Source organism: Callorhinus ursinus, unplaced genomic scaffold (genome assembly GCF_003265705.2).
Source record: "Callorhinus ursinus isolate GAN/ISIS: 27379988/994484 unplaced genomic scaffold, GSC_fseal_2.0 scaffold25, whole genome shotgun sequence".
Classification (NCBI taxonomy): domain Eukaryota; kingdom Metazoa; phylum Chordata; class Mammalia; order Carnivora; family Otariidae; genus Callorhinus; species Callorhinus ursinus.
Genome location: NW_027397087.1, coordinates 9,089,958 through 9,103,089, shown reverse-complemented (window position 1 = coordinate 9,103,089; position 13,132 = coordinate 9,089,958). Strand labels below are relative to the sequence as shown.

The 13,132-nt window shown below is 56.6% G+C and overlaps 1 protein-coding gene across 1 annotated transcript in view; it reads left to right on the top strand.

Annotated features, from left to right (window-relative positions):
* The window catches only part of PLA2G4F (phospholipase A2 group IVF), a 14,278-nt gene extending 1,404 nt beyond the window's left edge, over nucleotides 1-12,874 (top strand). The window contains exons 3-20 of the mRNA XM_025884305.2: nucleotides 541-677; nucleotides 772-900; nucleotides 1,328-1,368; nucleotides 1,633-1,675; nucleotides 2,136-2,202; nucleotides 4,113-4,282; nucleotides 4,415-4,528; nucleotides 4,767-4,804; nucleotides 5,042-5,177; nucleotides 6,826-6,962; nucleotides 7,230-7,452; nucleotides 8,571-8,685; nucleotides 8,911-9,048; nucleotides 9,148-9,255; nucleotides 10,421-10,615; nucleotides 10,881-11,047; nucleotides 11,884-12,070; nucleotides 12,360-12,874. Of these exons, the coding sequence (XP_025740090.1) occupies nucleotides 541-677; nucleotides 772-900; nucleotides 1,328-1,368; nucleotides 1,633-1,675; nucleotides 2,136-2,202; nucleotides 4,113-4,282; nucleotides 4,415-4,528; nucleotides 4,767-4,804; nucleotides 5,042-5,177; nucleotides 6,826-6,962; nucleotides 7,230-7,452; nucleotides 8,571-8,685; nucleotides 8,911-9,048; nucleotides 9,148-9,255; nucleotides 10,421-10,615; nucleotides 10,881-11,047; nucleotides 11,884-12,070; nucleotides 12,360-12,658 (2,444 nt within the window). The 3' untranslated portion in view covers nucleotides 12,659-12,874. The remainder of the gene's footprint in view (nucleotides 1-540; nucleotides 678-771; nucleotides 901-1,327; nucleotides 1,369-1,632; nucleotides 1,676-2,135; nucleotides 2,203-4,112; nucleotides 4,283-4,414; nucleotides 4,529-4,766; nucleotides 4,805-5,041; nucleotides 5,178-6,825; nucleotides 6,963-7,229; nucleotides 7,453-8,570; nucleotides 8,686-8,910; nucleotides 9,049-9,147; nucleotides 9,256-10,420; nucleotides 10,616-10,880; nucleotides 11,048-11,883; nucleotides 12,071-12,359) is intronic.
* Nucleotides 12,875-13,132: the final 258 nt, after the last annotated feature.

The following is a 13,132-nucleotide window of genomic DNA, read 5'->3' as shown; positions in this document are numbered from 1 at the left end:
TGTGTGTGTGTGTGTGTGTGTGTGTGTGTGTGTGTGTGTGTGTGTGTGTGTGTTTGGAGTGGAGCAGAGGGGTAGTGCTGACTGTGGAGGGAGTCCTCCCCAGTGAGGAAGCTCCGGGGCAGGCAGGCAGGGGCTGGAGGGGGTCCTGTGCAGACCTCAGACTCCTCCCTGAGTCTAGCAAGTGGGGCAGTGCCAGCCTGAGTGAGCATGTGAGACCCGCTGTCGCCAGAAATCAACATCTGTTCTCCAGCCGCTTTCCACACCAATGGTTACCATGGAAGGGGACGTCATTGCCCGCATCAGGTCCTTTCAGGGGATTACTCAACGGTCTGTGCGGCCATGTGGTCTTTTCAACTGGCCACTACAGGATTCAGTTGGAAGGGAGGTGTAACCAGTCCAGATGGAGTTAAGGACATTGGCTCTCCTCACATCTCCTTGTCCCCACCTCGGCTCCTTCCGCTCCTGCCCCAGGCTTCTCTGGGGAACCTTTCCAGCAATAAGAGCTAGATGATGAAAACCCCTCCCCCATCCCACCTGCAGTGTCCAGAGCCGATTGCTACGTGCAGCTGTGCCTGCCCACTGCATCCTCCAGCCCCACCCGGACAAGGATGGTGGCCAACTGCAGTGACCCCAAGTGGAACGAGACCTTCCACTACCAGATCCACGGTGCTGTGAAAGTGAGGGCCAGCAAAGGGTCTGGGCAGTGGAGGGAGAGGGCTGTCTGCCCTCCTGCCCTGCCTCAGGCTCCCTTCTCTCACCTGCCATTCCCAGAATGTTCTGGAGCTCACTCTCTATGATAAGGACATCTTGGACAGCGACCAGCTCTCCCTGCTACTGTTTGACCTGAGGAGCCTCAAGCCTGGCCAACCCTACAGACACACCTTCCTACTCAACCACCAGGTGAGCCACCCTACCTGTGCCAGCAATGAACTGAACTCCAGGAGAGGAAGTCTGGCACAGGGCACTGAGGTCAGCACAGGCCAGGCCTCCAAGACAGACCCTCCTCTCTCCTACACCACTGACCCTACAAAGGTTTCCCCTCAAATATTTCTTCCCTGAGTGGAGCCAAAATGTGAGCTCCTTGAGGGCAGAGCGCTTTGTCTGGCTTGGTCACCGCCAAACTCTCAGTGTCAGACACAGGGCCCGGCAGACAGTCTTGAAAGCATGAAGCTCCTCATGAAGATGCTCCCCGTCCTTTGCCCATGAGAAGCCACAACAACAGTCACCTCTTCTAGTCCCTGGAGCTGAGCAGGGTAGGGGGCAGGGACAGTCTCTGATGCTTTCTGAGCTCTTTGAAAATGAACACTTCCTTGCTTCATTCATGTAGGACTCACAAGAGTTGCAGGTGGAATTTGTTCTCGAGAAGAGGTGAGTCCAGGTGGTGCCCATGCTCTCTCATTTACGCCAAGAATCATGGACAGCTCTGGCTGTCAGTCACCAGGTTCTGCCCTGGCCTGACCTGAGAGGGAAGGTCCTAGTCCAGACACCCATTTGAGTGTTGGTGACAGGCCCACTCCTACCCCCAAACCTGGCCATGCTCCCCAGGCTCTTCCAGCTGCTTTAGTCACTTTATTAGAATAACAGCTCTCTCGAAGGGAGCCAGATGTCCCATGAGCCCGTCATCTTTTGCAGCCAGGTGCCCGCATCTGAAGTCATCACCAATGGGGTCCTGGTGGTGAGTAGGGAAGGCAAGCTTGGGGCTGTCTGGGACTGGGAGTCCATGATTGGGCCTACCATGCCCCCTTGCCTCTGAAGGACACTCAAACCCTCCTGAGAGGGGAAATGTGCTAGGGGGCCATCTCTGGGGGTCAGGGCAAGAAGCTCCCTCAAGTCAGAGTGGCCAGCTCAGAAGCTCCTTCCTCCCCTGTGCACTGGGGCCCCTGGCTGCTGGGACTGCTGAAGACGCCGCTATCAGAGACCCTCTCCTCCTTCCCCTTTCCCACCAGGGCCACTTCTTCTGAGTCCTGGGGGCAGGGGGGCGGCTGCTAAAGAAGACTCCTACCCACAAGGCACAGGCCCTGGCAAAGTTGTTACGTGGGCCCCACCCCAGATACCCTTCCTTCCGCCCTGGTCTGGGCCCTGTGCAGGGAGGGCCCTGTGAACTGTTGGCTCCCAGCGGCCTCTGCTTTCCTCAGGCTCACCCCTGTCTGAGAATCCAGGGCACCCTCGGGGAAGATGGCACAGCCCCACATCGAGAGTATGGTGAGTCTGGCCCATGGCCTTGGGTCTTACCCTCTCTCCTGGGGGTTGGGGGCTGCTGATTTCTAGAAGGTGGGTCCAAGGCAGGCAGTTCTTAAATGTTTTACCACTCAAAGCGGACCAAGGATGGAACGGATTGCCTCTGAAGGTAGTGCATTTCCTGTCCCTAGAAGTGTTCAAGCATAGAGTTTTATCAGTCCAGCCACTGCTCTGCAAAAAGCAACCCTAAGTCTCAGGGGCAGACAACAGGGAGCATTTATTTAGTTCACGCATCGGATGGTCAGCTGACACTTGGCTGATCTAGGCTAGGCTTGGCAGGAGGGACCTGTCCTTGTGCCATAGGTCCCTCATCCACCTTCTGTGACCCGTGGACCGGTCGTGTTCTGAAGGTGTCAGCAGAGGCGCCAGAGCAAGCCAAAATGAGCAGGTGGTTTTCAAGCCTTTGGTCACATCACAGCCACTAACTGACATTTTGCTAGCCAAGACACGTCCCAAGGCTGACCCTAAAGTTGGAGGGGCAGCAATCCAGCTGGCCTCTCAGCGGGAGGAGCTGAAGTCACACGGCAAAGCTTGGGCATTCCAGGAGCGAAGGACTAGGGCCACTGATGAAGTGAGCCGCAGGGGGCAGCCACTCAGGATGGGGATGGGAGGGGTCCAGATGCTGGAGCAAAGCAGAAGCTGTGGGACAGCTAAGGTCCCCTCTGACGCTGAGAGTCTGAGCCCACAGGATGAGTCCACGTAACGTTCCGGCACTCACTGTGAGCCAGGCGCTATGCTCAGCACCTCACATCTTTTATCTTTAATTCTCATAACAACCCCATAAAGTACAACTATTATCCTCTTAACTTACGAAACCGTGGCTCAAGCAAGAAACTCACTTGAGGTCCAACAGCCTGAAAGTGGGAGAGCCAGGACCAGACCCAGGTCTGTGGCACTCGGGGGCCTGTCTGCTCTCTCCACCACAGATCCTACGGTCTCTGCCTCGGAATAGCACATAGCAATCTCCAGCCATAAACCACTGTTTCCTTATTTTCTCTAATCCCCACCCATTCGGGGTCATGTCATGTCTCCAGGTCTCATTTAGTGCCAAGGAGGGTGTGTTGGGGGAGAGATTCCATGTGGACCTCTGTTCCCGAAGCATCTGTCATCCTGGACTCTCTGGGTGTCTCTTGCTCCCAAGTCATGTTTAAGGTCTGGGGTCCCCTCTGTCTGAGTGTCATACACATTTCTCTTGGGGGTTTTGCCTCCTCCCCGGAAAGCTGCTCGGAACAGGGTGAGCCCACAGGCCTCCCTCCAGCCTGGGCTGGCTCTCCCTGCTTCTCCAAGTCTCTACCCACCCACTTCTTCCTCTCACCTCCTCTGCACACCCTCTGTTCTTGCAAGGTCGTACAATTTGGAAATAAAGAACTGGACAACTTGCTGCCTATTTGTTTTCTCCCTGGCTACAAACCTTCCCCAAAGTGGTGAGCCCAGAGCTTGAGCGGAGGCAAGAGATGGGGCAACTACCAGCTGAAAGACTGCTAATTAATGTAATGATGTGTGATAATTATAACATTGTAGTTATTGTGGAATTATATTTTATATACTTAATATAATAATCTCAAAATCATCAGCCCCATAAAGTCTGGGCGAGGAACCCTCTCCCTCCCTGCCCTTCCCCCTTCCCTAGGCACTGTGTGTTTCCCACGCTCCCCCAGGATCCCAGTTCTGACCAGGTTAAAGGACCCCAGGGGTCCTTCATGATGTCTTTGCTATGGGGCACGGAGCCAGAGAGTGAGCGGAGCGATGAGTTGGCATTTCTAAGGGGAAAGAAAGGGGAGTTGCTGTTCAGGGTGCTACCATCTTGTGCCACAGTCCCCCCCCCCCCATTCTCACCCCCTCGCCTAGGCCTTCACCTGCGCCCTCTTTCCCAGGCTCTAGGCAGATTCAGCTGACAGTGCCTGGGGCCTACGAGAAGCCACAGTTCTTGCCCCTGCAACCCCCCAAAGAGGGAGGCCTCCCAGCCACCTTCACCTTTCACGTGAATCCAGTGATCAGCTCCAGGCTGGATGTGGAGCTGAGGGAGAAGCTCACAGTCCTGCAGGTGAGTGAGCCCATAGTCTGGGAAGGCATGGATGAGAGAATCAGTCCAGCCGAGAGGGGCGTCCCAGGGCCACCAGGGAGGCACGTTTTCCCTCACCATGAAGGGTCATGAAGGGTGTTTTCTTCTCTGCAGGGTGACCCAAGTGCTGAGCTAGAGACCCAGACCAGCAAGCTGGGTGACGGGGGCATCCTGCTGTCTTCTTTGGCCTTGGGCCAGGAGGAGAGGCATTTTGTGGACCTGGGGGAGGTAAGGCTCTCTCTGGGTGCCTGAGGGACCCCTGCCTGCTCTGTGACCACCAAAAGGGGGCTGGGGGAGGGGCCTGCGAGGAAGGTCAAGGGGCCTGAGAGGGCGGGGGTCAAGATCAGGCCAGCCTGGACTTCAGCCATGATGTTCACATCGGGGCCAGAGCCACCAGAGCAACAGGGGCTGCAGGTGGGAGAGCCCCACTCAGGACACTCAGGGATGGGTCTCTTGTCTCTTTCAGGACCAGGAGGTGGTTCTGAGTATGAAAGCAGAAATGAGGTGAGGAAGGCTGACTTCAGGAGGAAGGCTCTTGGGCTAGGCTGGAAGTGTAGGGGTTCTTCTGCCCCCTCGGCTCAGCCTGGGTGGTGGAGGGCATGTCTGGTTCCGGTGAGGTCTTTCTAAGGGGTTCTACGGGATGTGGGTCTGCTACTGTGAAAAATGGGCTGGGTCCGAGGCTATCCTCCAGTGAACGGTCACCCAGTATTCCACCCCCACCCCCACCCCCATCTGAGGCAGCTCTGGAGACCTTGACCTGCGCCTTGGCTTTGGCCTGTGTGATGGGGAACAGGAGTTTCTGGACAAGAGGAAGCAGATTGTGTCCAAGGCCCTGCAGCGGGTGCTGGGATTGAGCCAGGCTCCTGACAGTAGTCAGGTATGAAATGGAGGAGGTGGCCCCCAGGGTCACCAGGGGTCCACCCTCTCCCCTTGACAGGGCTGTGTGGCCAAGAGGTGACAGGAAGCCTTGAGGAAGGGCAGGGAACAGAGGAGGAAGGGGCAGGCCTGTACGCCGGAGCCAATAGGCAAAATCAGGAGAATCAGGGCCCCGTGTGTAACGAGGGATGAGCAGCCCTGGCCAAGCGAGGTGTGTTAGTCCCCTCGGGCTGCCGTAACAGAACACCACAGACTGGGCGGCTTAGATAACAAACATTTATTTTCTCCCCTGGAGGCTAAAAGTTCAAGATTAAGAGGCCATCAGGGTTGGTTTCTGGTGAGGCGTCTCTTCCTGACGTGCAGATAGCCACCTTCTTGCTGTGGCCCTCACATAGCCCTTCCTCTGAGCAGGTACAGAGTGTAAGGGGCAATTTCTCTCTTCCCCTTCTTACAAGGACTCCAGTACCATTAGATAAAAGCCCCACTGTTGTGACCTTACATAACCTATCTAACGGCCTTATAGGCCCTTTCTACAAATGTAGTCACACTGGGGCTTCGACATATGCATTTGCACGGGCGGGGCACAATTCGGTCCATAACCGTGGACAAAAGGGTTTGGAAGTGGAGGGTTCCGTGGGAGCCTATGGCCGGGAGGCAGGCAGGAAGGCAGTACCAAGGGAGAGAGCTATGGTAAATCAGGAGCAAGTTGGTGGCTTCCTCCTCGCTGCAAGTGTGCTTGGGAGTTGCAGCCAGTTCCAGGCACTGACAGGGTGAGCAAGCCCAGGCCGTTCCTTTGGTCTTGCCTGCCTTGTGCCAGCTCTCCACTCTGCAGGGCGAGGGCAGAGAAGGCACAGACCTGGCTTTTGGGGAGTTCTGTGTCCTCCAGCCCTCTGGAGGGACAGTGCCCTTGCTGAGTGCTGGCCAGGGAGCATTTCTTTCAAGACAGAAGAAAGGAGGGCAGGGAAGGGAACCGAAAGTCCGGGGGCAGAATGAGCCAAAGCCTCATGGAAAAGCTGAGCAGCCAAAAAGCTTCTAGTCGGATCCCACCAGGCACCTCTGATCCTGAAGAGACATCTGGGTGCCTCTCATGTCTGGGGCAGGTCCAGGCTGCTTGGTGGTCTTTGCCACTTTAGCCCAGTGGTTCTCGACTGGACACTTGTCACTGTCTAGAAACATGCTTTATAGCCACCACTAGGGGCAGGGGAGAGGGATGCTACCAGCATCTAGTGGGTAAAGGCTGGGAATGCTGCTAAACATCCTACAACATACAGGACAGCCCCTCGTGACAAAGAATTGCCCAGTCCCAAATGATCATTAGTGCCAAGACTGAGAAACCCTGCTCTAAGGGATGTGGGTGAAATCCAGTCTACCTTCCAGTTACTCTCTTTCCTGGTGCGATGGTTAAGAGCCATCTCCGAAGTCATACCGCCTTGGTTTCACAGCCCGTCACTTACCACCTGTAAGACTGTGGGCACATTATCCAACCTTCCTGCGCCTCAGTTTCCTACTCTGTAAAATGGGGATCCCATGGGTTGCTGTGAGGATTCAATGAGATAAGACACATAAGGCCCTTAGACCAGGGTCTGACGTTGTAAGCGATAGTACCTAAACGACAGTGGTGGTCAGCGTTGTGGTATTGTTGCACTCAGGTGCCGGTGGTGGCTGTGCTGGGCTCGGGAGGTGGGACCCGAGCAATGTCTTCCCTGTATGGCAGCCTGGCAGGGCTGCAGGAACTTGGCCTCCTGGACACCGTGACCTACCTGAGTGGGGTCTCTGGGTCTACCTGGTACGTGCAGTGCGGGCAGGGGGCAGAGTAAAGGAGGGCCCTGAAGGCGCAGGAGTGTGACCGGTGGTCTGGTGGATTCCCTGAGAGGGTGCTGGGATCCTCCCTCCAAGGGGGTTCGGAGGGGCAGGAAGGCACCGTGTTCCTTGAGTGGGTGGGACAGGGCAGTGGGTACAAGGGATGGAGAGGTGGGGCACGCGCAGACACTTGCATCCCTCTCTCCCCTTGCTGTGCTCCCTGCGCCACTGCCCCAATGCTCTCTATGCCTAGGTGCATCTCCACCCTCTACCGAGACCCAGCCTGGTCCCAGGTGGCCCTGCAGGGCCCCATTGAACATGCCCAGGCTCGGGTCTGCAGCAGTAAGTTGGGGGCCATGTCCCCGGAGCGCCTACAGTACTACGCCCAGGAACTGGGGAGCCTGGAAGGCAGTGGCCACAGTGTTTCCCTCATCGACCTCTGGGGTCTCCTCATCGAGTATTTCCTCTACCAGGAGGTAAGAGAAGAGCACATAATAAACAAACCTGGCTCCTTTCCACCCCTGACTCACCAGCACGTGCTTCTGCCTTCATGGCTAGGCTAAGATGGAAGATTTGCAAAGCTATCCTTTAGGTCTGAGCTCTCTGAGGACAAGAGGTGAGACCCCTGGGTGGGCTGATCTCGCTCCCTCTTTCCTGGCCCCTAACCCCTGAAGGGAGAAGCGGGTCTGCAGTTCTCGGGTCGGTGTGCATATTAGAATCACCTGCGCCAGGGCGCCTGGGTGGCTCAGTCGTTAGGCGTCTGCCTTCGGCTCAGGTCATGGTCCCAGGGTCCTGGGATCGAGCCCCACATCGGACTCCCTGCTCAGTGGGAAGCCTGCTTCTCCCTCTCCCACTCCCCCTGCTTGTGTTCCCTCTCTCGCTGTGTCTCTCTCTGTCAAATAAATAAATACAATCTTCAAAAAAAAAAAAAAATCACCTGTACCGCCTTTCAGAAACACCCAGGCCTGGGCCCCACTTCTGGAGATACTGATTGGGGTTGGTCTGGGTTCGAGCACTAACACTCGTGTGTTTTGAAAGTGTTCTAAGGGTTCCAACCTGCAGCCTCGGCTGAACGCCTCTCCTGCCTGCCTGCCAAGCTGCCCCGTGCTCCTAGGGCTGCAGGCCCTGCACGAGCTGGGAGATGAGAGGAGTCAGAGCTGAGTGAGGGTCTCAGGCCTGGGGGCCTGGCCCACCAGGGTGTGGATGTAAATCACAAGTGATTTCTCATGTCTAAGAAAAGAATCCATAGTTTTGAATGATTTATTTTTTAAAGAACATAAACTGGATTTTTTTTTTTTTCAGTTTTCCCTTTAAAAAAGGTCACTGACTCCCTGGGGCTCTAATATGCTTTCTTGAACAGGAAAGAAGTGGGGAGCGTGTTCCCAATGCCCCAGGAATTGCACAAAACTCATCGTGGCCTTACCTGGGCTGCAGCCGAAAGCCTGGCCCTTAGAGAACTATTTCTAGAGCACCGGCCTTGGCAGCCCCAGTCTCTGGTGGGCAAGCCATCCCCTGAAGGGTATCGGGCCTCACGCCCTGGGGATGGGCGAAGGGAGCTCCCCAAAAGCCAAGTGCCTCCCTTCCTACCTGCCAGGAAAACCCCGCCAGGCTGTCTGACCAGCAGGAGGCCGTCAGCCAGGGCCAGAACCCTTACCCTATCTACGCCAGCATCAATGTCCGCACCCACATCAGCGGGGAAGACTTCGCAGGTACCTGGCTGTGGGGACCTGAGAAGCAGGTGGAGGCAGTGGTCGGTAGGAGGGTGTGAGAGGCCAGTGCTGGCAGCGAACAGACGTGAGCCTTGGCGCACAGTAGGCTTGCTGCCTCCTGCTTATGGCAAGTCTGATTCCTGCTTAGGCACTCGAGTGTGAGGGGAAACCCTGGGGTCCTGGCGAAAGGCCCTGGGTAACATTCCCTTCACTCTGGGCCTCCAGAGTGGTGCGAGTTCACCCCCCACGAGGTCGGCTTCCCCAAGTATGGGGCTTACGTCCCCACTGAGCTCTTTGGCTCTGAGTTCTTCATGGGGCATCTGCTGCAGCCCCGGCCCGAGCCCCGGATCTGCTACCTGCAGGGTGAGTCTGGGCTGGAGGGCTGGGGTTGGGGCAGGGGCAGGGCCAGGCCCTGAGATGGGGGGCAGTTGTGAGGGCCCAGGGCCTTGCCTTTCTCCTTAGGTATGTGGGGCAGTGCCTTTGCAGCCAGCGTGGATGAGATCTTCCTGAAGACTGTGGGCTCAGGCCTCAGCTTCTTGGACAGGCACAGAGAGAAAGTAAACATCACAGGTGAGGGTAGACACCCTGACCTCCCCACACCCCTCTTTTCAGGGCCCTGGCTGAGGCATGAAGGATGAGGGAAGGGATGGTGCAAGACTTGGCTGTCCCGCTGCGTTCAGAGAAGTCCTGAGGAAATGACTTCTAGCTTAGGGTCTCCAGCTACCCAGAGGCCTGTGGAGACAGTGTGCCTGGGGGGCCGGGGGAAGGCCCATGTCAGAACAGCCAGTGGGAGAGGCGCCTGGGTGGCTCAGTCGTTAAGTATCTGCCTTCGGCTCAGGTCATGATCCCAGGGTCCTGGGATAGAGCCCCACATCGGACTCCCTGCTCAGCGGGAAGCCTGCTTCTCCCTCTCCCACTTCCCCTGCTTGTGTTCCCTCTCTCGCTGTCAAATAAATAAAAAACAATCTTTAAAAAAATATATTAAAAAAAAAAGCCAGTGGGAGTTGTGAGTGCTCTATGATAAGGCCACAGCTTGAATTCTCTGCTCGCGTTCAAGTATGTCGACCCAGGACCACTGCACATCTGGTGGCTGTCTGTCCATACCCCTCGGGGCTCCTCTTGGGGCTGCTCTTTAAGTGGCCTGTGAGCTCCCTGATGCACAGAATACCTTTTCCACTTTTCTTCCCTGGATAACATCTGCTCATCTCTTAAGATTCAGCTCAGACATCATTTTGTCAGGGGGCTTCTCTGTTCTACTCCATCCCTGCAGGCTGAGAGAGGGTCTTACCACCAAAGTCCCGCAGCACTGTGCAAACCCTCCATTACTGTCCTTACCTCGAGGCATTGTTATGATTTATGATCTCTTTATGTGACTCTCCCAGGGCCAGGCCCTATTCACCTTCACATCCCTTGCATCTGGCACAGTGCCCAGCACGCAGTACTCCTCAGTGGGTGTTTACTGGATGAAATTTTGTATATACAACTTTATCTTCAAAAGGGGGAAATAAATGAGCACTTAATAAACACAACGCCATAACCAACTTTCAAAATATAGGCAACCTGAAACAAAAGGTCATTTAAAAGAGGTTCTGGGAAGCAGTGGTCTGAGGCTTGGGAGCTGGGGGGAAGGGGTAAATGTGGGGAGGAGATAAAGGGAGTCCCCTGAGCCATGAGGGCCACTGGACAAAGGAGGGCCCCACTTCTCACTATTTTTAACCCTCCCACCCCCATCTAGATGACTGCCAGAAGCTCCAGCTGCATGACCCCACACGTCTGCGGACCAGGCTCTTCACCCCCCAGGGCCCCTTCTCCCAGGCTTTGCTGGACATATTCACCTCCCGCTTTACCTCCGCAGAGAACTTTAATTTCACCAGGGGCCTCTGCCTACACAAAGACTATGTAGCTGGCCAGGAGTTCATGGCCTGGAAAGGTGGGTGCTGCTCTGGGTGGGGATCCCCTGCGGCCTGCACCTCTGGCTCACTGGGGCCCCGCACTGCCTTTTCCCCTGGGGGCTGGGTTGTGGACTCCTGCTGCCCCGGGGGCGCTGAGGGCGAAGGATTGGGATGTCTGCTAGGAGGCAGGGCCAGGGGCTGGGGTGGGAGACTCTGTTGCCATCAGAAGTAGGGGAGGAGAGATCTCTACAGAGAGGGGCATTCCCAATGCAAAGAAAAGAGCAAGCATCGTCCCTGTTGCAGCTACGCACCCTGATGCCTTCCCCAACCAGCTCACTCCCATGAGGGACTGCCTGTGCCTGGTGGATGGGGGCTTTGCCATCAACTCTCCATTCCCACTGAACCTGCTGCCCCAGAGAGCGGTGGACCTCATTTTGTCCTTTGACTACTCCCTGGAGGCCCCTTTTGAGGTAAGGTGTACGGTGGGGGGGAATTGAGGTTGTCTGTTGAGGCGGCCTGGCTGGGCATTTGGGGATTGCCCTTCATGCAGGACCTGAGTTCTAATGTGCGGGCGGGTACCTCGTGAAGACTTTTAGTGGCACTGGTCTCCCCAGCTGGAGGAGGGGAATTGCTGAGGCTATGGGATGGAGCGGGCGTCGGGAGAAGAGGCCAAAGATGGTCGTCAGGAGTCTTCCATCCTGGTGAAGAGAAGGCTCCTGTTCTGGCCCCTGCCTGTTTCTGAAAGCCTTCTTGGCTCCTGTCTGCACCTGTGTCTGGGTCTGCTGTCCCTTAGGTACTGTGGTAACAACAGAGCCATCAGCTCCCCCTGGGGCATCTCCAGCGGCAGCTCCACCACGCCCTGCGGGGTAGTGGACAGGTTCCACCATCTGGAGGAGGGTTCTGGTCGAGCTGCTGGCTTCCTCCTCCTCCTCCTTACCCTCCTGGGTCTAAGGAGAGCCTGGGATTAGATGACGGGTACAGCCTCTTCCCATCTGACCTTCTGTAATCATGTTGTCTCCACCTGGTGACATTGAAATCAGCCCCTAAGAGGGAGGATGAGAAGGGAAGCAGGGGGTGGTTATGGGAGGAATGACCGTGAGAACGCTGGTGACTGTCGTTCATCTACACAACCACCCCACTAGAGTTTTTCCCGTTTTTATTTTGTAAGTAAAGAAACGGGCTCAGAAAGGCTATGTCACCTGCCTGTAGTCGCTCAGCCAGTGGTGGGGCGGCGGCGGGGGGGGGCGGCGCGCTGTGTGAGCGCAGGTGGTAGGAGGCAGGGTCAGAAGCTGGCCTCCCTGCCCAGGTCCTACAGATGACAGAGAAGTACTGCCTGGACCGAGGCATCCCCTTCCCAAGGATTGAGGTGCTCCCTGAGGACTTGAAGGAGCCCCGCGAGTGCTACGTGTTCACCAAGGCCGAGGACGCCCGCTCACCCATTGTGCTGCACTTCCCCCTTGTCAACCATACCTTCCGCACACACCTGGCCCCAGGTGAGGGATGGCCCTGGGCCGGCGTCTGGTGGTGGGGTGCTGTGCCAAGCGTGGACTCCCGCATACTGAAGCATGCCTCCCGGAGGGCCCAAGCCGGCCACTGCTGCCCTCTGCTTCCAGGGCCTCAGTGTTCACACTGGTCCAGCTCATCCTGATGGGCAAGAGAGAGGAAATGTGGGTCCAGCCAGATACCCTAGGGCCTTGGGGCAGAGGGGTGGGCCTTCTGACCTGGCAGCTCCTAGCCCTGGAGTGCCCCCAGCTGGGCCTTCTTTCCACTTCCCACCCACAGGTGTGGAGCGACAAACAGCTGAGGAGAAGGCCTGCGGGGACTTCGTCGTCAACGGGTCCAACACTCCCTATGGCATGATGAACTTCACCTATGAGCCTGAGGAGTTTGAGCGGCTGGTGGCTCTGAGTCGATACAATGTTCTGAACAACGCGGAGACTGTGAGACACGCCCTCCGGCTGGCTCTGGAGCAGCGACAGGCTGGGGACAGGGCTGGAGCTGACCGGGCTGGAAGGGAGGACCGTGAGGGAGGGGAGCCACCGTTGGCTCCAGACAGGGGCTTGAGGGAAGAGGAGTGGTAGACGCTGAGGGGCTCCTGCTTCCCATGTTACAGGGACCTGCTTTAGGTCTTCCAGGCCCCAGAAAGCCCCTGCAGAATGGTAGCTGGGTTTGGGGCTGGGCCCTTCTCATAGGTGTTTCTGGGATATGATGGGGCAGTATGTCTCTCTGGGGCTCTTGGGGATGGGGGGCAGAGGTGAACGGTGCTCATTTTACATTGGAGTGTAGAGGGGACCAGGCAACAGTCTAGCCCCAGGGTCTGCCCCAAACCCAGAAGGACCTTAGAGGGCCCAGGTCTTCAGACCCTCACCAGACTGGGAGTTGTGAGAGCTGAGGCACAGGTTTCTCTCCTTAAGCTGAGGCCAAAAGCAAAGATTCCTCCATCTAATCTACACTTTTGTAAATGGCCGGGTTCCTGGATGCAGTGCTCAGTGCTGTCATGAATAAAGGGGGGGCCTCCCCGGCTGCCAGTTTGGATCACTAACTCTGTCCTTCAG